Source organism: Typopeltis vanoorti, chromosome 7, assembly GCF_054136105.1.
Source record: "Typopeltis vanoorti isolate ZY-2024b chromosome 7, IOZ_Tvanoo_1.0, whole genome shotgun sequence".
NCBI lineage: Eukaryota > Metazoa > Arthropoda > Arachnida > Uropygi > Thelyphonidae > Typopeltis > Typopeltis vanoorti.
Genome location: NC_143555.1, coordinates 122286788 through 122311450, shown reverse-complemented (window position 1 = coordinate 122311450; position 24663 = coordinate 122286788). Strand labels below are relative to the sequence as shown.

General features: G+C 35.0%; 1 protein-coding gene across 2 annotated transcripts in view; it reads right to left on the bottom strand.

The window, feature by feature from the left end:
* LOC150105011 (CCA tRNA nucleotidyltransferase 1, mitochondrial-like) overlaps positions 1-24461 on the bottom strand; it is an 83366-nt gene extending 58905 nt beyond the window's left edge. The window contains exons 1-3 of one of the 2 annotated variants that reach the window (XM_090396101.1): positions 24368-24461; positions 16444-16792; positions 1039-1233 (exon numbers count right to left, since the gene is read on the bottom strand). In XM_090396101.1, coding sequence (XP_090252227.1) covers positions 1039-1233; positions 16444-16789 — 541 coding nt within the window. In that variant the 5' untranslated portion in view covers positions 16790-16792; positions 24368-24461. Of the gene's footprint in view, positions 1-1038; positions 1234-16443; positions 16793-23993; positions 24270-24367 lie in introns of those variants that run through there. The other variant, XM_090396100.1, reaches the window with a different exon arrangement.
* Between the last annotated feature and the right edge of the window lie 202 nt (positions 24462-24663).

Here is a 24663-nt window from a genome sequence, read left to right as displayed (position 1 = left end):
GAGATGCTGACATTAATACAAGGGGAAACTATTTTCTACAAGTCAGTACAAATTATGGCATATGCAGACGATATCGATATTATAGGAAGGACACGAAAAGCAATGGAAGAAACTTTCATACGTTTAGAAAGGCAGTAAAGAAGATGAATTTGCAGATTAACCAAGAAAAAACAAAGTATATGACTTTGTATAACTAGAAAGATTTGTGATAATAAACCTTCTCAAATTGAAATTGGTTCCTATAAATTTGAAATTGTACATAGTTTTATATACTTGGGATCAGAAGTCAGTTGTAAAAATGATATCAGTACTGAGATTCAGAGATGTATTCTTTCTGCAAATAGATGTATTTGTGGAAACACTTAGTCACATCTAATCTCAATAACAAAAAAAATAAAATAACATAATGATGTACAAAGTACTTGTAAGACCAATGTTAACCTATGCCTCTGAAAACTGGGTATTATCAATGGCAGATGAAGGATTGCTAGGTCTGTTTGAAAGAAGAGTTCTCAGATATATTTTTGGAGTAGTACAAGAGAATGGTGTGTGGAAGAAAAGATATAACCATGAACTATGCAGATTATTTAATGAGCCAGACATTTAAGTACATAAAAATAAATAGATTAAGTTGGGTTGGAACACATTATATACATGGATAGTAATAGAATAGTTAAGATGTTTAATGCTAAGCCATAAGGAAAAAGGAAAATTGGAAGACCTAAATTAAGACGAGAAGATAGAGTGATGCAAGATATTAAGGTTTTAGGAGTCAAAAATTGGAGGTTTGGCACTGAATAAGGAAGGCTGGCAGAAGTTTCTGAAGAAGGCCAGGGCCCACGTAGGGCTGTCAAGCCGATGATGATGAAGTTGCAGCTAAGTTATTTCATTTATATAATAAATATAAATGTATGTAGTATAATCTCCTTTAAAGAAAGCCATAAATATATCTTACTTTAAATCAGGTGTTACTGCCATACATATAACATTTAAATACTTTTAGTATTGAATACCATCAAAGTTCTAGTTAAAACTCACCTAAGAACATAGCATTAATGGTAAAATCCCTCCTTCTAGCATCCACATGCCAATCAGTAACAAATTTTAATTCTGCATACTGATCATCAGATGGAATCAAAACTCGAAGTGTTGTAATCTCAAAATTCTCTTTATCATTAATACGAACAGAAATGGTACCATGTCTCTCACCTCTTGTATTAAACATACGAATACCTGAAAAAATAAAACAAGTTTTTTAACACGTTCGCTGCCACGCTCCTCGGGCATAGTTTGTTCCCACACGCCAAGCGCTTTCGTGTCTTCAAGGTCACTACGAGTAATCTTGTAGCCGGCTTATCAGACAGAATTTTGTTTCATATGCCAACTACGAGTAATCTCGTATCAACCCCACCCATATATTGCATTCGCTGATGAATGTGTTTATTGCGTTGAGTCTCTAAAAACCTTCAGTTTCACTATGAAAAGTAAACGAAAACTTACTGATAAAGAATTAGAAGTTTACGCTAATATGAGCGATGATGAATTTAATGAATTCATCATCGCAAATGGAAGGATAAGAGGAAAGTTCTTTCCATTTCAAATATGCACAAATTTTAAATGGTTGATGCAAAAAATCAGAATGGTAAAATTCAGTTAAAACCAAATATCGTTAGGGACTATAATTTGGGTATGTCAGGCATCGATCTTTCTGATCAAATGCTTTCTTACTATTCCCTCTTAGGAAAGACAATTAGATGGCCAAAGAAATTGGCAATATGCATTCTTGATATATACATTCCAAAAGCACATAAATTTTATAATATAATTACTGGAAATGCAATGACTGCGTTAAAATTTAGAGATCAATTTATCTCAGTTTTTGTTGGAATGGATAAGCTTACAGCATCACAGATTATCAACAGGATTCGGGATCCTGATTATTTGGAAATTTTACCACCTGCAGAAAAATATATTCGCTGACAAAGCCATGCCGAGTATGTACATGAAACAAACAACGACACAAAACACGTTATTATTGTCCTGTTTGCCAGTAAAAACTACCATTGTGCATGGAAAATTGTTTTGAAGTGTATCATTCGTAATTTGAATAAATTGGTTTTTATTTTCTAGATTTCATTTTATTATTTTTATTGATTTTTATCAGTATTAAATTGATTTACAAATTACGTGTTATACTACGGATTAGCTCGCGCTTCACATAGGAGGTTGGTAATCGACATACGAGTATATTCGTAGTTGGCTTCTGAGACACATACATAATATACTATATTTTAGTTGAAATTATTTCCCCTTCTATCAAGCCCCCAGACGTGCTTTCCGCTTTATTCAGAATCCAAGGGTCCAAATTAAGGTAATTATGATAAGGGTTAACTCGTGTTTGGCATAGGAGGTCGGTAAATCGACATACAAGTATACTCGTAGTTGGCTTGTGAAGCTCATATACGAACTACGAGTATACTCGTAGTTGGCAGCGAACGTGTTAAAGAACTAGAGTTAATATATTGTCAAAGTCCCAAAATTATCTGAGAAAATCATAATGAAGGTTTCATTTTGTATTTGGGCTTCCATTAATATCCCATGCTATAGTTATTACAAATGCTGCTGCAATGTTCTTGTTTAAACCAATAAATCTGGTGATTAGTTCAACTAACAATGCCAAAGAGCTATTTTTGGTCTAAACACTGAGGATTCAGCTTATTAATTGCCATTTACAACATAACATTTTGTTATTTTGAATTATTTGACCTAATTTTGCAACTAAAAAGTTGCAAAATTAGCCCAGTTTAAACTGAGATGATGTCGTCATTAAAGGTTTGAAAAACAGATATTTATTGCCAGGGTGGTAGGAAAAAGACAGAAGAGGACAAAGATCTAGGTGGGCTGATACAGTAAGAAGTGCCTTAGAAACCAACATGTAAGATCTAACAAATAGTATATTAATTTGGAGATAAATTGGAATCAATAGGAAGTTAGTAGTGATGTACAGTTTCCATGTAGTACTATCATAATACCATGCACTCTTTCCTCCGAGTATATATCAGGAATTTGATGACTTCCATGGAGTCACATGATTCAGTTGGTTGTTTATAGTTTATTTGGCACAAAAACTACAAAGGTCATACTGTGCCATACTAAAGGTTACAACATTAGCATTTATAGAAAATTGTAAACAGTATGTCTGTATAAGAATCTAGTTCCACAAAGCAGCATCTGTAGATAAACAGAAGTGCTGCAGAGGGCACAGCAACACACAAGGTCAGAGGTTATTACAGTAGTGCAAAAATAGTTACCAATATAAGTTAATAGACAAAATACGAAACACTAAGCCAAGGAATGCAGTATCTACATATATGTAAAATTATAATAGATGCTTTTATAGCAGTACAAAAATAGGCAAAAAGGTATTATTATATAATATACATGGATGAAAATTAAATTTAGCAATGTAGTATAAACAGAATTTAGCAATACATATAAACACAATTACTAGAAAGTACACAAATAGACAAGGTGTCCTACAGCACTACATGATTATTCAAAAAATAAAGTAGTAAATAAGATGCATACACAAAATTCATGTTAAGCAATACAGTATTTACATGTAAACAAAATTACTGCAGAGGTTTCAGTAGTACATAAATAGATAACAGTACAAGTTAACATATGTATATACAAAACAAGTCAAGGAAAGCAGTATCTACATATAGTAAGATTACAACAAACATTATTATACTAATACTTAAAGAGTCAGAAAGGAATTATTATACAGCATATATGCATAAGATTTAAGTTTAGCATTACGGTATTTACATATTAACAAAATTACAGCAAGGTGATACAAATATACAAGATCAAGGCCTATGGTAATACATAATTGGTCAGATTTAACCTAATGAATAATATGTATGTATGTATAATATGTAAAAGTTAAGTTAAGCAAAACAGTATTTACATATAAACAAATTTATAGTCATGTGTTTGTACAAATTAATTCTTTCTAAAAAATTAAAAACACCATGCAATTTGCCTGAGTCTGCTAGCATTTCCCTGAGTGTATATAGCGTGGTTAGATAGGTGAAAATTTCATTCCTCTCTCATGTAAATTTTTGACAATCTATCAGAATATGATGAATAGTGAGATGTGTGTTGCATTTTTCACATATGGGAGGGTCATCAGCTCTCAGTAAATGAGAATCCATAAGGTGACTGTGACCTATGCAGAGCCTAGCAAGAACAACCTCCTCAGTTCTCTTTGTACATTGACTAGAATGCCAGTGTTTAATTTCAAGTTTAATGTTATATAATTGTTTGTTAATGCTTCTTGCCATGTTGACTCCCACTGAACAATTAGCTTTGATCTTATAGGCTGTCTGTAGTCTGTATATGGAACTGTCAAGCAGTATGTGGAGAAGGTATGAGCTGATTTAGCAGCTGCATCTGCACCCTCATTTCCTTTAATTCCGATGTGGCTGGGAATCCAGCAGAACGGAACATCAAAATTAAGGATTTTCATTTTGTGAAACAGGTGTAGCACCTCATAAAGTACCGGATCATGATTCAGTGTTGGAGGCTCATCTTCAACAACAGCAAAATCTACCATACCATTCCTTATACTTGTTCACTGTCTGCACTCCTGCCACATTCTTGGGCAATGCATTCCAGTAAGCCACTTCTCATCCTCTTCCCTGTCACTTCCCTTTACATCTTCCAAGGATGGCCCTTTTCCTTGTTTCTTTCCCTTGTTCTACCAGATGAAAAATCTACCCAGTGTCAATCCTGTAAATGCCTCTCAATAGTTTAAGTGTCTCAATCATATCATTCCTTCATCTTATATCCACCAAACTGTGCAGTTTGCATGCCCTCAATCTGTCCTTTTAACCAAACTTATACAATCTTGATATCACGTTTGTTATCTGACGCTTCACTCTCTCCAAGATCCCCTCTCCCCCAAATCCTAGTAACCAAACCTGAGCATTAATACAGGTGTGGTCTGATCAGGGCTTCATACAATGGAACTAACCACCCTTTTATCTTTGCTGGTCAATATCCTTCTCGGTATTATAGCAATTCTTTGGGTTGCCTTCGCCACCTTCATGATGTTCCCTAAACTTCAAATTTCTATTGACCACCACCCCAAGATCTCTTGCCTCCTCCACTTCTTTTAGTATAGTTCCATCAATAAAGCAAGCAACCTCCCACTGGTAAATCATAAATCAAGACCTGACATTTAGTTGCATTATACTGACTTCTCCATTAATTTTGACCCTGTCCAGCTTATTCAAGTCCACCTGAAGGGTAACACCAACACTATTACTAATAACCTCTCCAAGCTTCACATTATCTATGAACAACTGAATGTCATTCTGCAATCCTGTGATAATATCACTGACATAAAGGTTAAACATTAAGAGCACCAGTACTGAGCCTTTTGGAACTCCACTTGTAACCTTCTTTCCTTTTCCTCAATATCATTCTCCCATACACACCTAATATTTATGACAGTCCTGTCAAAAAAAAAAGAGATTTATCTGAGGGCTGCATACAATGCGTATCTAGTAATTTGATGAGCAGCAGCGACACAACCTCGATAGCTGAACAAACGAACAACACTAACTGCACACTAATCACACGCTCATGTTCCCCATGAGTTCCCGAAGCATGCGCATTGGAACAAAATAGTATAAGAATGCTTCTTTGACACACCTAATATTTGAAAAACACGTGTGTATATAGTGATGTAAAAATACCAAAAGAAATTATCATAATTGAGATTGTTGTTTAGTGATAGAATTAAAATATCTAATATGCATTTGATTCAAATTGTTATTTTATTTTTTCACTCGTGAAAATCAAAACCCATGGCAGGCTGCAAAAAATTGCACTGTGAGCCGTGTATTGGACAGTCCTGATTTATGAGATAACAAATTTTCAATCCAGTTTACTAACCTGATGTCTAAACCCACATGTTACAACTTAAATATCAACTTATCATGTGCCACCCTGTCAAAGCTTTTGTAACCCCCCCCCCCAAGACTATATATATATATGCCTTTTCTCTCATCAACCATTCTTTTCACTTTATTATAAAAAGCAACTGAATTACTGATACAAGAGTACTGTGTCCCTTAACAAATCCATGCTAACTCTTATAGATAATATTATCTATAGCATCAGCCCAATTTTGCATATGATCTTTTACTAATCTCTCCAGACTCTTAACTACAGAAGAGATACAAACTGGTCTACAGTATAATGCTTCCATTCTGTTACCACCCTTATGCAGTGGTGCTATCTCCTTTGGTATTTTTCCAATAGATACTGAATAGCTAGGGGCAATGCAGCTGTAAATTTCTTAAGATGTTTTTTAAAGCACATAGAGCAATCTCATCTTGTCCTACTGCCTTGCTGACTTTCAGAATACTTGTTATTCAAAATACATTCTTGTCATGCACTTTTAAACCATCAGCCTCTACCCTATTCCTCTGAGGATGGAGAGGATTGAAGGTTCAGAACCTGTTTTTCAAGGATGAAATGCGATTATCAAACAATTCCACTATGTCAATTGCATTGGTCATTCAACCACTATTTCCATCTAACAGGGTCACTCACCCACAGTCATTTCTCCTCTTCCTACTGGCCATATAAAAGAATTCCTTGAGATTTTCCTTGAATTACCTTGGTGCTAGTCTTTTCTTATATTCCAATTTTATCTTCCTTACCATACTAGTTATTTTCCTGGCCTAAGTCATATATTCCTCATACAATTGCTCTCTCTCTCTCTCTCTCTCTCTATATATATATATATATATATATATATATATTTTTTTTTTTTTTTTTTTTTTCCCATAACCTCTTTTTTTTCTTTTTATCTGCAGCAGTAACATTTGGAACTTTATTTACTTACCTTTTTTTATGACATAAATTATTTTTATATTAGGAAAATATAACAGGAAATCTGTTTGCAAATATTAGAATAATTTCAGCTATATCCTGTAATCAACTGATGCCAGGCCCAGGAAAAAAAAAAAAAAGAAGGCAGTGACTGGAATAATTAAATTGAGAAAAAATATCTTGTTTTAGAAGCACCTGCTTCAGCAGAAACAACAGTCAACTTTTTTTTTTTTTTGTTAATTATTCATTCATTATTTAAATTTTTCCTTCAAAATAGTGAAAATGAAGTAATAGATTCTGGATACTGAAATGTGACATACTCCACATGGAAAGTTTCAAAACAGTAGGAATTTAGACAAAAAACTATATTTATAAGTCAATTCATGGCTTAGATGGTGAGAGATGATGTCATATTGGAATGCTTCAAAATGAAAACAAATTTGTTTCATACATTTTCACTACATTTACAGCAGCGAAGCACTGGATATTATTACTGAAATGCTTACAAAAAAACACTTGATCTGTTGCATTTTTAAGCTAAAGGTGGAATATTACTATATATAAATTTGTAATATTAAAAAACAGTCTCCTCAAAATCAGAAGGAGGCAATGTATCTAAAATTGTAATGTAAGCATGATGACAACCATAGTTGGAATTTTGCAAAAAAGAAAAAAAATTGTTCAAATCAAACTAATTTCAAAAAGTGTTTTTTGAAAATGTGTTTTTCATAAACATGTCACAAACTTATTTTCAATTCAAAACATCTGAAAAAAAAGCACCAAAATATTTTTTGCAATATGTTGAAGTAAACCAAAAGAACAACCTAAACATATTTTGTTCTGTACTGATTTCAAGAATTAAAGATCTCTAGTTCTAGTAATGGCTGTTTGGTCATTTACAAGTGGCCTTTGCAGTGCACAAGATGTGGGAAGAAAGAGGTAATAGGTTCAATACTAGTCGAAAATATATAACTTGTTTTTGCTGGCCTAGTTGTCTGAGTGGTTAGCGTATTGGCTCTCTAGCCAAAAGGCTGCGGTTCAAATCCCACCGTGGGCATGGAAGTTTATGATTGTCTGTGAAAATACTAGTGGTGGTGGCGGTGGTGGGAGGTAGATGGCATTGGTGTAGATGATGTAGTTGCGGTTCATTGTAGTTGGTGGACTGTGTGGAGACAGAATTGTAGAGTAGGTGCCCTCCCTAGACGAGTCTAGACTTCCTGGAGGTGTCACATAATAATAATAATAATAAAATAAATTAATTTATTACTAACATTGAATTCATGTAATATTTTGAAGTAGATATAATTTAATTTTATTTACACACATGTGAAATTCATTTTTATATCTACTATGAACCAAAAAATGAATAAAATGTTAAAATCAAGCACATCCTTAATCTCCTCAGGGCCAGAAGCAAGAGTACAAATGCAGGCCCACAAACCTAATGACTAAATATTTAAAAGTTATAAATCAAGCTAACAAACTACTAAATAAAATATGTTCTATCTGTCCATCTTGCCAAATATACCTTCATAACAAAAATTGAAAAATGTGTGTAAAGCTATGGTTTTTTCTTCTTCTTCGTCTATGATCTCTTGTGCTTTTAAGCATCGAGATTTTGCCAAAGAGATTTCCATGCCATCCTGTCAAAGCTTGTTCTTTTGCTTTTATCAACTTAATTCCCTTCTTTTCCAATTTTTCTTTAATTTCCTTTTGTCAACCTTTCCTGGGTCTGCCTATGTTTCTTTTTCCTATTTTCTGGCTTTCATATACAGTTTTTGCTAGTCTTCCTTCTTCCATTTGAATAAGATGTCCAAACCACCTTATTTGGGCTTTGTGTTATGAATTGGTTCAGAGGTGCAACTTGAAGGTTGTGTCTTATAGTTTGATTTCTTATTTGGTCTAGTCTTGTTTTCCGTGCCACTTTCCTAAGATTTTTCATTTTGATTGTTTATAGTTTATTTGTGTTTCCTGTTGTTAAACACCAAGACTTGCAACTGTATGTTAATGTTGGTACAAACGCTGAATGGTCCATTTTAGTATTCTGGGTAACTTCTTTCTTCTCTAGGAGTTTGTTCCCCTTTGTTCCGCCAGTTATCCTGTTGTTAATTTCTGTGTCTGAAAGAAACCAGAATTTCACATGGCTTTTGCGGATAATGTTAACATTGTACTGTAAATCTTTAGCTGTATTTGCTAGAATCACTACATCAACTGCAAAAACCATGTGAAATTCTGGTTTCTTTCAGTTTCCTGTATCCTAGATGGAACTTCTTTCTTTTGTTTGGCATGCTTTAAAATTTCATCCATTACTATAATGAAAAGAAGGGGGCTGAGGATACAGCCTTGCCTAACTCCTACATTTGTTTCAAATTCTTTTGATCTATTATTACAGGTTCTTGCATAATTTTTATTACTTTTATAGAGGCTTTGTATGGCCACTATTAAGTTATCTTGTGCCTTGTTTTTCTTTAATGTTTGCCATATTAAATGTTTGGAAACTCAATCAAAGCCCTTTTAAAATCTATAAAACATGCATTTAGTTCTTTTCCATATTCCGATGTTTTCTCTGATATTTGTCTAAGACTGAAAATAAGACCGTGCGCTTCTATTTTCTCAAACGCCATATTGCATTTTGTCTCCTCTGTTTGGTTCCTAAATCTCTGTTCTAAAATACGGGTGTACAATTTTCCTGGAATACTTAAAAGCAAAATCCTCTATGGTTTTCACATTTATAGTTATCTCCTTTCTTCAATATAGGGATTATTATTGCTACTTCCCAGTCTTCGGGAATAATTTCTTTTTCCATACAACATTTAATAGATGTAATAGAAATTTTTATTATTATTATTAAGAGAGAGACCTCTAGGGAGTCAGAGACTCATTGAGGGAGGAAACTTTTATGGCTTTCTTTCCTAAATTCTTTACCAATTATGGTGTTATTTGGTCATGGCCTGCTGATTTGCCCAGTTTTAGTTTGCTTATTGCTGCTAACAGTTCGTTTTCCTGAATTTCCTCTTTTTAATCTTCTTCTAATTTGCTTGCATGTCTTGCTCTCAGGGTTCTATTTTTTTCTGTATCCTGCATCCGGTGCCGCCGCCTAGTATTTTTCTTGTGTGAGCGATTAATGTTCGGCACCTTTCCAAAAAAGTTTTTTTTGAATAAAGTGTGAATAAAACGAACAGGAAATGAAAAACAAATGATTTTTTTACACAGAACTCAACAATTAATCATAAGTTGATTTATGATACATCAAAAAATAAAGAAGAACTATTTTAGGTATATTTTCATAAATTTAATCAAAAAATACAGTGATATAATCAGGTCCAGGATACAATTTCAGAATTTATTTGTTCGTTTCCGGGAAGATTTGAAGGGGCCCAAACGGAAGATGACGTATAAGAATTTAAACAAACAATGAATGGTACATATAATTATGAATCATTCGTTGTTTGTTTAAATTCTTATCTCATATTTTCTGACATCTTTTAGGTGCCGTTTCTTTTGCAGCGCCTGTGTATATTGCACACGCCACCAGCCGGGCCTGCCTGCATCTTCCAATAATTCCTAGTAGTACAGCTTCCACCTTTCCATGATGTCTTTGAGATTTGTGAGTAACTTTCCATCCTTATTTTTGACAAACTTTATGGGACATTCTTCCTCTGCCCTCATTCTTCTTAAAACATTACAGAAGAGTTTTTGGTCTCCTTTAAAATTTTGTTCTGAAATATGTCTGAAGTCTTCCCAGCATTTTTTTTTCTCCTCTTTTACTAAGATTTTTAACATTATTTCACCATTTCCCTTAGTTATTTCTTAGACGATCCCTTCTGGTCACACAGCACCCACCTAAGCATTCTCATCTCTGCTACTTCCATCCTGCTGATGTTATTTTTCCTCCGGTTTCCATAGTATATATCATAGCTAGTCTCACTACTGTCCTGTAGATTTTGCCTTTTAGATTGATCAGCACCCTCTTATCACACCTTCTCCAGTTCCTCCATCCCACTTCCTTCTCAGCCTCTCCATCCTCTTTCACTGTTGAAACCTAAGTATCTAAAGTCCCTAACCTTCCTCATGATATTTCCTTCCAGCTCCAGATCGGTCTCTTGGCTGCCATCCACTTTGCAACATATACACTCTGTCTTACTTATGTTCAGTCTCATACCTCTCTCTTCCAGTACTTTCCTCCATCTTTTCAGTTTAGTTGTCACTCCTTCTCTTGATTCTGCACACAGCATGATGTCATTCGCATACAACATTGTCCAAGGCGCATCTTCTCTCACCTCCTCCGTCACCACCTCCATCAAAATATTAAACAAGAACGGACTTAATGCTGACCCTTTGATGCAAGCCAACTGTCACTTGAAAACTTTCTGTCTCTCCCAGGCAGGTTTGAACTCTTGTCTTCACATTTCTGTACATCTGCACCAACCTAACACATTTCTCTGCTACCTTCTCCTTCAGACGCCTCCAGACTTCTTGCCTTGGCACTCTATCATACGCTTTCTCCAGATCAGTATACACCAGATGTAGCTCCAGTTGTTTCTCTCGAAACTTTTCCATCATCTGCCGTAACCCAAAGATAGCATCTGTGGTCAATCGACAGGCATGAAACCAAATTGCTCCTTTGCAATCTCCACCTCCTTCCTCAGTTTTTCATCAAGAACCCTTTCTAGGATTTTCATTGTGTGGGACATCTGCTTTATTCCTCTGTAATTCTTACAGTCTTGTGCATCCCCTTTACCCTTGTAGATGGGGACAAGGATACTTTCCCTCCACTCCTCGGGTATATTTTCCTGTTGGCAAACTTTTATGAACAGATCCAACAGCAGGTCAATTCCTTCTTTCCCCAGTGCCTTATGCCTCCACTGGGATCCTGTCAGGGCCCATCGATTTTCCATTCTTCATCCTCTTTATGGCCTCCTTCATTTCCACTGTACTGATGTTCTGCACTATCCCCTCATAAGGCTGCCCATCTTCTCTGTGAGTCCTCAGATTTTCCTCATTTAAAAGCCCTTCAAAGTATATTCTCCATCTGTTTCTTATATCCAAATCCTTTCTTAATACTCTTCCTCCAGTCTTTGATCTGCCATACATGTAAGATGTCCTTTGATGCCTTATTTCTACATTCTGCCAATCGATAAATTTTTCTCTATCCTTCCTTTGTTTCTAATTGATCATAAAGATCTTGATATGCCATGGCCTTCGCAACAATACTCTTGGCTTCTCGCTTTCTCTCTCTCTGTCCTCTTCCACTCTTGACTCGTCCCACTTCTGCTTTGCCTTCCTCTTAGCCATCACTGTTTGTTGTACATAATTATTCCACCACCAACCCTCCTGCTCTCTAATCTTTCCAGATGTTTCACCAAGCACCTCGATTGCACAGCTCAGAACTGCTTTTGAATTATGTCTCCACCAATCTTGTACATTTTCTAGTCTATCTGAAATCCTCTCTAACAGCCTCTCCCTAAAACGGTTCCTCACACTATCTTCTTTTGAGCTAAACTACTTAACTGTCCTCATCCCATGGCTTCCAAAGGTTCTTATCTTTGACCTTATTTTAAAGTCTGCACACAGCAGCTGGTGTTGCTGTGCCACTTGATCTGTTGGGATTACCTTACAATTTGTCACAACCTTAAGATGTTTTCTTCTAGTCAAAATGGGAATAACAACAGAGTAGGATAATTAAAAGAAAAAGGACAGAAAACTAAGTGTGTGTTTTTATTCTTGAAAAAAAAACTGTATTGTATATTGGCAAAGTGGATGAAATATGGTAGTTAATGATACTGGAAGAGGTAAACACAAGGATTGCAGTTGTTCTGTGATCTGTGAGAAGTATGACCAATGTTGTGACTTTTCAGGGTACTTGAATAGAATGCCTGTGCAGTCAAACAGGTTTAGTAATTAAAGGTTATGAGATGTAAGGTCCTGAAATTTGAAAAAAAAAAAGAGTGGTATGCTCTGTATTTAAATGTGCCAAAAAAGGTGAAGGAAATAAGGGACCCAGGGATGAAAGCAGACAGGGGACCTGAAACTTAAGCATTACACTGCAAGAACAATACCAGATTATAGCAATGATGAGGAAGACACTCAGAAATGAAGTTATACTTCCCCAACACAAGAATATTTGACTCATCCTTGATGTCAATATTAAATTGGAAAAGTTGGAAAAATAGAGGGAATGCCATCTACAAATCATGGTGGACAGAAGGAGTCATATGACTGAGTATAAGGGAGTTAAAATAAGTTCTATGATTGGGGTAAGTGATATGAGTGTGTGGCTGGTGCAGAAACATTAAACAAGATCAATATAAGATTTAATGAGCAATGTGTTAGGATCCCTTACAATGAGTATTTTGAATCCATGTAGATCTGTGATAATAATGATAACAAACAAATGTGTCTCGAAGAAATTTCAGCACAATAAGTTAAGCTACATCCTTCAGTAAAATATTAGCAAATAATGCTGTTATATCAAAAGCAGACAGTGAATTTGTTTTCTTCAAGTTGAAAGTACTTAATCTTATTTATGAAATCTCAGATGTTTTTATTATAAGAAAGATAATCTTTGGTGGTTGCATGCAGTGGCCATAAAGAGCTTAGAAAGGTATTTGGGAATTTGTAAACTTTATAAGTTGGTGAAACAATGACCAAACATCTAAATTTTCAACATCTATAATTGGATGTTGAAAATTGCTACCATTGGGAATCATGGAATGACTATATTCTAAGCAGAAGACAAGAAAAACTTAAAGCCAATATTCTTCTTCTTGCTTTAAGCTTCAGCTTGTTGCATCTTCAACACTTTGATGCAGACAGTCTGTCCATTGCTTTCTTGGTCTACCCACTAATCTTTTTGTATTTAAATTTCATCACTTTTTCCAGTATTTTTCCATTTAGTTCTCATTTACATCTGATCAGTTCTTTTGCAATTACCATTGTTTTTGATTTCTTTGCTGATATTTGCATGCTAAAACTGCTACTTATCTGTTAGAGTTTGAATAACTGCTTTTGGAGATATCTTCACATTTTCTGCAGGTAATTTTCCATATAGTTGCCATGGCCAGCCTGGTTGGCTGAGTGGTTAGCATATCTGCTCTCCAGCCAAAAGGCTGTGGATTCGAATCCTGCTGTGGGCATGGATGCTTGTGATTGTCTGTGAAAATACTAGTAGTGGTGGGCATAGATGGCGTTGGTGTATTGAGTGATGAAGACAGAGTTGTAGAGTAGGTGGCCTCACTTGATGAGTTTTTGGACTCCCTGAAAGTGCCAAGTAATAATAATAATAATAATAATGCTACATCATCTGCAAATCCAACGAAATTATTATTATTTTTTTTAATTTTTATTCCATTTCATTTCTGTTTCTTAAATTGTTATTATTTCGTCCATGATTATATTAAATAATCATGCTTCATTGCCTCTGTAGCGCAATTGGAAGAATGAAGGAACAACGTCCCCCTTTGCTTGGAAAATAACTAAGTTCAATTCTCATCATGATGAGAAAACTCTTTATATGAGTTTTTTCAACTGAGTTAGAAACTCAGATTTTTCATTCTGCATACAGGCAAATCGGCTGCGAGAACACATGCAGTTTATAGAAAAAAAATACTGTTTGTGGTGGATGACATTATGTGTTGATGGTAGTAGTGCCAATGTGCAGTTGGATGAAGGATTAAGTAAAAGAGAATGGAGTAGTGTGCCCTCTTATGATGAGTCATTGGACTCCTTGGAGGTGTCACATGAGAATAATAATAAACATGGACTTAAAGAAATCCCCTAGTCTGGTTCCTTTCCTTATAGGGATTTTTTGTGCATATGTGTTCTGATATCTTATTACACATTCATTTTTTTATGTGTGTGTATGTGTGTATATGTATATTTCAGTGATTTGCTGTGGTATCCTTCTTAATGCTAGTACTTTCAGGACATCCTGTAATCACATTCTGTTGAAAGCCTCTAAGTCAATGAAACAGATGAATACTGGTTTGTTAAATTTTATCTTTTTTTTTTCTTCTGTTATTTGCTTTATAACAATAGTTTTTTGAGTTCAGATTTTGTTCCCTTTTCAAATATCAGTATTGTAATATTCATTCTCCATTCATTAGGAATCTGTCTTTGCTTGAAGATATGTTTAAATAAATTTCTCATGTTTTCAGTCATTTCTTTACCCAGAATGTATTCATATGGAATATATTAAGTTTACGAACTGGACAGAAAGTCACTTGTACGTTAATCTGTCGAAGTAATCTTGCTATTTTTTCTGAAAGTCCCTTAACATACCTTTATCTCACCAAAAGACAAATATCATCCTCTATCTTATCCTGGAGCTTACAGAATCCCCTGTGGCTTATGTTATTATGGACAAACTGGGCAATCTGCAGAAATTTGTCTTGAAGAGCATCAAGAATACATTTCTCTTAAAGAACCCAACAAATCCTGTTTAGCAAGCCACACTTTATCAACAAAACACAGTATTCAGTGGAACAAAACCAAAATGTTACACAAAAGTTACTTTCTTCTAGGACACTACAAAGAAAGCTGTGAAGCACACATTCACATTCCAAACCTGAACAAAAGTGATTCCATAAACTTTCTCAATTTTGAGAAGTTACATTAACTAATACTCACCATTTATGTGTTCCTATAAATGTAATTAAATTTTTTTTTGCTTATATTTAAAAATAATTACATTAATTTATTGTAATTTACTTTGAATATCTATTAATGCAGATGGAGCTATTCTCCTCGTACACATAATATCACATGCTTTCAATTAAATTGTTGTTCTTTTTAGATGTTCCTATAACTGTATTGACAATGGCTATGAAACTTAGCTGAAAATTTTACAAATAAAAATATTAAACATAAGTGATTCTGGTATTAATATTTTACGATGAATTTTTGTGCTTGCATCTTGATTTTTAGACAAATTTGGATGATGAGAAGTTGGAGAGGGTCCAGAGGCGATCAACCAACATAGTTTCTGATCTTTGGAATGCCAAATATGAAGAAAGGCTGAGATGATGCAATTTGAAGTCTAGTGGATAGGAGGAAGAGGGATGATACGACAGAGGCATACAAATTAGTAAGGGGTTATTTTAGGATTAGCATTGAAGTTTTTTTTATAAAATGGAGGGAGATTAGGGGAGAACAATAGGTCATCCCTGGAAGCTGTACAAGGAGGGTGTGAGCAAGAGAGTGAGAAGCAGGTTTTTTTGTATGGAGAGTTGTGAATGATTGGAATGCATTGCCCAGGAGCATGGTGTCTACAGAGAATTTCAATGTGTTTAAGGAATGGTATGGCGAGCTGTGTAAGACAAAAGAGACTTCCTAGATGAGTCTGTGACTTCATGCGGTCTCAGGATAATAATAATAAAATTTATTATAGCAAATTCAATAAAACAAACTATTTCTGTGATCAATACAAATTTGCTGTGGTGAGATATGAGTTTATCTATTTTTAATAATACTAACACATGAAAGTAACAAGTTTACTGATAAAGAATAAGATAAGAATAGAATAAGAGATACCTTCATGTTCAAACATTTCTTTCATTTTATCTGGAGTTGCAGTAGTAGCAAAGTCAATATCTCCTGGCTGTATACCCATGAGTAAATCTCGCACAGCTCCTCCAGCAATACGCAATTCATATCCATAACGATGAAATACATCTACTAGAACTTTAAGTTCTGATGTAAAGAGGGCTTTAAATTGAAGAGTGTCAAGTTTTGTAGTAACCAATTCTGGCTTAGATGAATAATTGCTGATGAAAACTTGTGATCTGTATTTATTTAGCAGTTCCAATTGAGCAACTGATGAAAACGAATATAACTTTACAGGTATCCCAACTATTCTTGATGCCAATCTATGTAGCATGCTCTTTAAAGATTTAAAAAAATAAAATAAAACAAATCAGTAAGTTTAGACTACTTGAAGGTTTCAAATATCTGAAAGATTAAAGAATTCTCAATCAGAAAACATTTCCTAATTTAAACAACAACAAAATTATCACAATATACACTATCTACCAATAATTGTCTGGACACTCCTGTTATTTAAAGTTATGTAACATTCCAGGTTTGTAAATAACATAAAAACCAGTGTACATGTAGTAGGAAGCAGTATTTCATCGTAGCAGTTGAATACAGGTGGCATGTCAACACGATGTGAACTCAGTAACTTTGAGAGAGGTGTTATTGTGGGCTGTCACATCCATATGTGCCATTACCACTCAACTGAAGCATCCAAAATCAACAGTTGGTGATACAATCAACAAATGGAGACATTCTAACATCACTAGTGCAGGAAAACACCCAGGGCAGCCACTGAAAATGACTGACAGGGACAGAAGGGTGTTAAAACGGGTGGCATGCAAAAACTGGCTATAATTGGCACAAACCAGACATGATGAGTTCCAGAGCACCAGTAACACCATGGTGAGAACTAATACTGTATGAAAAGAACTCCATTTACTGGGTTTCCAATGCAAGAGCAGCGACACACAAGCTGAACATCACAACAACGAACAATGCAATTCATCTGGCCTGGAGCAAACAGCATGTGAACTGGACAATTGACCAGTGGAAAATGGTACTCTGGAGTGATGAATGAAGGTTCACCTGTTTCCAGTCTGATGGCAGGGTGTGGAGGCAGCCTGGTGAATGCTTGTTACCATAGTGTGTTGTACTCACAGTAAAGATTGGTGACGAAGGAGTAATGGTGGTGTGATATGCATTCAGCTAGTTTGGAGTGAGACCACTGGTCGTTGTCCATGGATCTACGAAGGCAGCTCAGTATCTTGATATTCTGGATAATCAGGTGCTGTGGAGTTTTTATGGAATGGACCCATGTTACTATCAAGATGACAATGCCCCATGACACAAAGCTGCAGCTGTTATGGAATGGTATGAAGATATGGGTGTTAAACAATTGCCCTGGCCTACACAAAGTCCTGACCTCAACCCAATTGAACACCTTTGGAATGAATAGGAGCAGCAGTTGAGGTCCACAATAGCACATCCTCAATCTGTCGTTGAACTCAATGCTGCTTTGATGGAGGAATGGAGACAAATTCCACCTGATGTCTGCCACACATTGGTGGAGAGTCTCCCTCAAAGGGTGCAGGAGGTGACCAAAGCCAAAGGTGGACATACCCAATATTAGGGTTCACCTGCTGGTATCAATTATAAATTGCTAAAGTGTCCAGACAATTATTGGTAACAGTGTACATTCATGACTATATATATTAGTCTATATATATATATCTTAGACTAAGAGTGGCACTGTTGTACTTATAAATTATTTTAAAGTCCAATAATGCCACAACTCATTTGCTGTGTTCATGATGCCATATATATATATATATATATATATATATATATATATATATATATATATATATAAAAAAGGCTAGGAAAAATGCTTTATTCAGATGTCGTGACAATTTTGATATCTTAAAAAAGCTTCAAGTGTGGTTATAAAAACTAAAAATAATTTTGATGGATGAAAACCATTTGCTTTTTTTTAAGATAATGTAAACTGTTTTGATACTACTGTGCTTATAATACATGACAGCATTATACTATGCTCCAATCAGCAGAAATTTTCAAGACAGGGTTTGTCTTTTATATATATATATATATATATATATATATATATATATATATATATATATATATATATATATATATATATATATATATATATATATGCCGGCCTGGTTGGCCAAGTGGTTAGCATATCCGCTCTCCAACCAAAAGGCTGCGGGTTCGAATCCCGCCATGGGCATGGATGTTTGTGATTGTCTGTAAAAATGCTAGTAGTGGTGGGCAGTAGATGGTGTTTGTGTAGTTGCGGTTAGTTGTAGTTGGTGGATTTGAGTGGTGGAGACAGTTGTAGAGTAGGTGCCCTCCCTCGATGAGTCTTTGGACTCCATGGAGGTGTCACATAATAATAATAATAAATATATTGAAAGGCAAGGAACATGTCTTCATGTAGTATACAGTGACAGATTTTCCATTACATTGCTGATCACTCATGTTGACAGTTTAATGGAAATGAAGCACTATACAAGGCAATGAAATTAAATGATAATTTAGAATGAAGAGGAAACAAAGAGAGAGAGAGAAGAGATCATTAAAGGATACAATATAAAACTGTATGTAGGCAAAGGAAGTAAAAATGATCAGGTCAGATAAAGTCCGAACAGCTGAGTGCTAGAGAGTATCCTTAGTTTTTGTGCATGAGGCTACAAAATTAGTTTCTCATATTTATTTAGATTACTTTGGTGTTTAAGAGCAGCTGCTAATTCCAGGAAAGTCTCATGTTTGAACCTTACTGGTATACTTTGACACTAACAGGGATAATCAGGTCTAACAGACCATGCCACGGAAACAGAATCAACAGGAGGGGGGGGGAGAGGGAATCTGTTATACTTTATTGTAGTAAGTCTGAACATTAGACCTCATTTTGGGATTGATGGCTGCTCTTAAAAATTAACATCAATAAATATGCATGTGCCATGGGAAGTTACAAATTTAAGACCTCCTACATGACAACAAGGCAATACTAGCCCAATAGAGTGATTTTCTTCTTCCCAGGACTTAAAAATTAGTAAGTGAAGATACCATTAACAATGAACATATAAACTTGAATATCAGACTTTACTTAATGGGGAGATTTTTGATGATGATTTACACAGAGGAAATTATAATACTGTTAGGAGAGGTAAAGTAAGAAAAAGAGGAGAAGAGGTATCATTACTTATATAATGTGAAAGAAAAGTGAGAAAGTAAGAATGGTTGGTTTATTACTGAGATATGACTGTAATGAATTAAGAAGAAAGGCTATGATAGCAAAAGATGCACTGCACAGGCTATGTGGGAAAAAATGGGTATTAGTTTTTGGATGCATGGAGTGAGTATGATGGTAAAAAAGACTTATAACAAAGATGGCCTGCACTTGAATGTATTTGGCATCAGGTGCCTAGAAAAATTATTTACTGGAACAATATCTAATGCAGAGAGTCAGGGAAATTAACTCATCTTGGGAGGAACACTAAGGATGAGTATATAAAGTTCAGCTAAGACAAATGTCAACGAGCATGGTTATAAATCTGCTAAAGGGTTGAACTATAATTTGGTTTGGGCATCTTGAGTGTGTCTGGAAAGGGAAAAGAGAAAGTTAACAAACCAGGCTAAGCAGACTATAGATTTAATTATTTGTTATCTATACAAAAATACCAGAGGTATTGGAAATAAAGTGGTAGAGTTTGTTGCTTTGGTGAATATGTTGAGGCCTAAAATTGTTGGCATTAGTGAAACCTGGCTCTCAGAATTGGATGTGGTAACTGAAATAAAGTGTAAAAGGTATGGTATTTTTAGGAATAAAAGAAAAGGAGAGGAGGGGGAGTTTTTCTAATGATATCAGATGACTCGAGTCCAGTAAAGATAGAAACACGTGAAAGCAATAAAGATAATAATGTTCTGGGCAGCAGTGAATTTGAGGTAACCTGGTGTGAAGTGGAGGCTAATAGGATGAAATATATGGTGGGTGTTGCTACAGATCTGGTGGTTCATTTGCTGAGAAGAAATACCTCACCAAATTACCTTGATGGGTACTAAATGAGTAATTATTAGAATAAGAATTTAATTCTTATTCTCACAACAGCTCAATAAAGTCTTATTCAGCTGTTGCAAGACACCTTTCTCAAGCAGCATGCAAAAGAAGCAACTCAACAACACAGAGTGTTAGTGTTGTTCATGGCATAAGATGGTATCTCAGTTAAGGATATGACTGTTTTGCCACCAATTGGTTATAGTGATCATGACATAAACTGATAAGCAGCAAACTATATGTAACCTGTCCAATCAGGACAGGTTACATACTAAACTGCAATCTGGAAATTATGATGAATTCAGATTACTGAATAGGAAGAATATTAGCACTGTGTGGGAGCATTGAAAAGATACTTAAATGATGCAGTATCTGAATGTGCCTAGATTTCAAAGAATAAATAGGATGGGAGTGAAATGTGCAATATTATAAAGCAAGAGATCTATAAGAAGATGATGTAAAAGGAATATCATGAGAGTTATAAAGTACATAAAGTTCAAGCCAGAAAAGTTACAAGTATTGAAAGAAGCAGCATGAAAAAAAATTGGCTTCACAGGCTGAAGGCAACTTAAAAGAATTTTATCATTATGCTGCAAGTAAAAGAAAGAATAAATGTGGAAGAATAACTTTACTAAATGTAGAAAGTACCCTTGTATCAGAAGCAGATGAGATTGTTCAAATAATGAGTTCTCACTTCACAAAGATCTATCAACCTGGTATATATAACATAATGCACTATATTGGATAAAAAGATAGAGATGCATGAGAAGGAGAGTCTAGAGCTGTTGCGTAACCTGGATAAGAATTAGGCAATAGGATCAGATATTAGCACTTATGATCATAAAGTGATCACTTATGGATATCAGCATGACGTGCTTATATAAATTTGTGTATGAGGGTTGTAAATAAAGTAGTGGCAACATGTGCACAAAATATAAAATAGTTTATTTATTAAATCTATATAATTATATCCCTTCAATGTAATCTCCTGCATGTTCTGCACCTGTTTCCAAATTTGTGGGAGCTGCTGGATACCATCAGCAGAGCAGCATCTGTTGATATCAGTGATAATGTGACCTACTGCTTGAAGAACCTCTTGCATATAACGAAACTGCAGACCTCTGAGGGAGTTCTTTCATTTTGGGTAAAAAGTCAAAGTTGAAAGGATGTTGCGACACATGACATTGCGCATTTGGGACAGAGCAACAAACACAGTGGAGAACCCATGAAAAAATGTGGTCACTTTCTCCTTAAAGCTGGATGCAATTTGTGTTACAGAAATTATTGACAATATTGTGCGTTAAATGTTTGCCCTTGGGAACAGAGCATGATGAAGGATACCTTGAATGCCATAAGCTACTACTTTAACTCTGCTGGTTCCTGGTGAAGTTTTTGGATGGGGTGATCCTCAATGGCACCATTTGTTGGATTGCCTCTTCAGTTCAGGCTCCTAAGCCCTTGCTTAAGTTTCATCAATGGCTAAGATATGATTCAGGAATGCATCCCCTTCATTTTCATATCATTTTAGACTGGGGTCAGCAACTGTGTACCTGTACCATTTTTGCATCTCAGTCAAGTGATGTGAAACCCAATGAGCTGAAATTTTGTGCATACTGTCCTGCATGACAATTATCATTTGAGTGATCTTGCCCACACAAAATGCACTGATGGTATGGCACCATTGCCAGGCTTCTCTAAGGCCATGATAACAGTTGCTTGCAGTTTTATTTCATGCAACCTGAACCTTTATCCAGGATTGTTGTTCTGATCTTGTGAACATACCTTAGGGCGTTACACAGTGAAATGTTGACTTTAACCACTTCTCCACACAAGGACACTTGTTAGAATGGGTTATGTTGCCTTGTGCAAATGTATATTACATGTGCAACAAGCATCTCTATCTTTCAAGGTAACATTTGAGTTATCAACTATGTCTCCTGACAGTTTTTCCAACTACTTTATTTAAAACTCTCATATAACTTGTATAACAGTTTGCATAATATTTTGTATAATGTTTTGTATAATTTCTGATCACTTATGGATATCAGCATGTATGCTAAAGGAATGCCTTACCCAAACTGGCTCTGCTCTTGACATGTTTGTATAATTTGAGTCTTAGTTCAGGAAAGATCCCACAGGAATGGACAGAATATATAATAATCCCACTGCACAAGGGTGATGTAAAGACTGAATTGTCTCATTATCGAAAAATGTATGAAAAGGTGGATCTATTAGATCAGGTCACTGTTCTAACCAGTGGATCAAAAAGAGATCAGACTCAAAATATAAGAATTCTCAGGGAGAATTTGGAGTTGCTGTTGTCATTTGGAATTATGGCCAAAGCAACTAAGGTTATGAGGACAGTATATTCTGTCTGTTAATTGTGGTTTTCAGTGGCAAGTGTACCTGTTTTGTGAAATGAAAAACCTGAATTTTCTGAAAGGAAAGCTCTGCCATCTTCACACGAGATCTACCAACTCATCTTCAACAGAAACACCCTTATAAAAGTTCTTTATATCATAGTCAGAATTTGAACTTAGATCTTTCCAACCAAAATGCATTATCAATACTCTTCGGGCAATGAGAGCTCTGAAAATCAGGTACTTCAGCAGGAGCCATATCAACATTAATAGTATTCAAGAATATGTAAGCAAAGCTAATCTAAAAGGTTAGTCGATTGGTAGAGCCTCTGCTACTAATAGCTTAAGCAAGTTTGAGAGCGGTTAGTAGTTGGACGGAGATCAATCGTGCGATGCTTTTTGCGCACTCTCCCTCGATGAGTCTTAGGACTCCATGGAGGTGTCACATAATAATAATAATAAATCTTAAAAAGAATGACAAACTTGACACAAAATAAGCACTCTGCAGATATTATTCCATCAGAATGCAGGATTAACAAAACAGATGAAGAAAATAGATGCTGAAGTCATCTAGTATAATGGCAAAGCAGTGGCATGGGATATTGATTTTTTTTAAATAAGATAAAAAATGGGGATAGAGTAACCAAAACACTGACATCTATGGACTCCACAGGAATGCTAATTGAAGAGGCAATCACTTCATGATGTCACCTTCATTATATATTTTGTCTGAGGGATATCACTTCAGGGCATCAAAATATCTAGGTCAGTGGAAGCAAGCTGATTTTTAAACAAATACTGTTTACTGTTTTGCAATTTTGAACAAAACCATCACTTATTGACATTCACACTAAAATCCAATTGAGAGACACACATTTACTAAAAGACTTCAACAGTTTTGAATGAAGCAATATTAGTATTTTCATTATATGAATATATATTGAATGCCTTATAACATTAATTTCCATTTGAATTTAATTTCTAGGGTTGTGTGCTGCAAAGTGACCTCCCATGACAAGTCCTTTAGTCCAATGGAAGTGTCACGCAGAAATAATTTAAATCTGATGTATTCATGATTTTCATACATTATTAAAAACAAATACTACCTATAAGTATTATAACATGATTTCAAAGTTGTTACTCTCTTCATGGGCAAAAAGAAAATTCTTCGGTATACAATTTAATTAACCTGTTAACCTTTACAGTACAGAGAAATGAAACATATTATCAAAAGCAGTTTTTATATGCAAATCTGCATCTAAGAGCGAAAGACAAAGCAGCTGAAAAACCTATCGTCGGTACAAATGTATTTATATATCTGTTACAATAATATTTCACTTTCATACACAACTAAAACTGCTAGCACACAAATTATTTCTGTTAATTCGTTAATCTCAATATTATATTATTTCATATCAGCACCACCTGGAAAGGAATTCGCATCTAAAATACTTAATCCAACTCTATTCCACTGTTTTACCTGTTTAACAGTTCTGTTTGTGAAGCATTACGTATATAATATTATTGTAATATATCGCAAGTAACTACTTTCTTCAGTTTCATCCTGGATTCACCTTCGTCACTGTAGTCTTTAATATTTATTTTATTTTAACTAAAATAAAATAATGATAATAAAATGTTCAGATGCCTTTCTCTTCTTCTACAAAGGCAGTAGATGAAACTATTATTTTTCAGTCCACTCCTTTTGAAAATTTATTAATCAACCGATTCCACCTTTGACCATGGCCGAAGTTAGCTGCATAACTATATCATGCT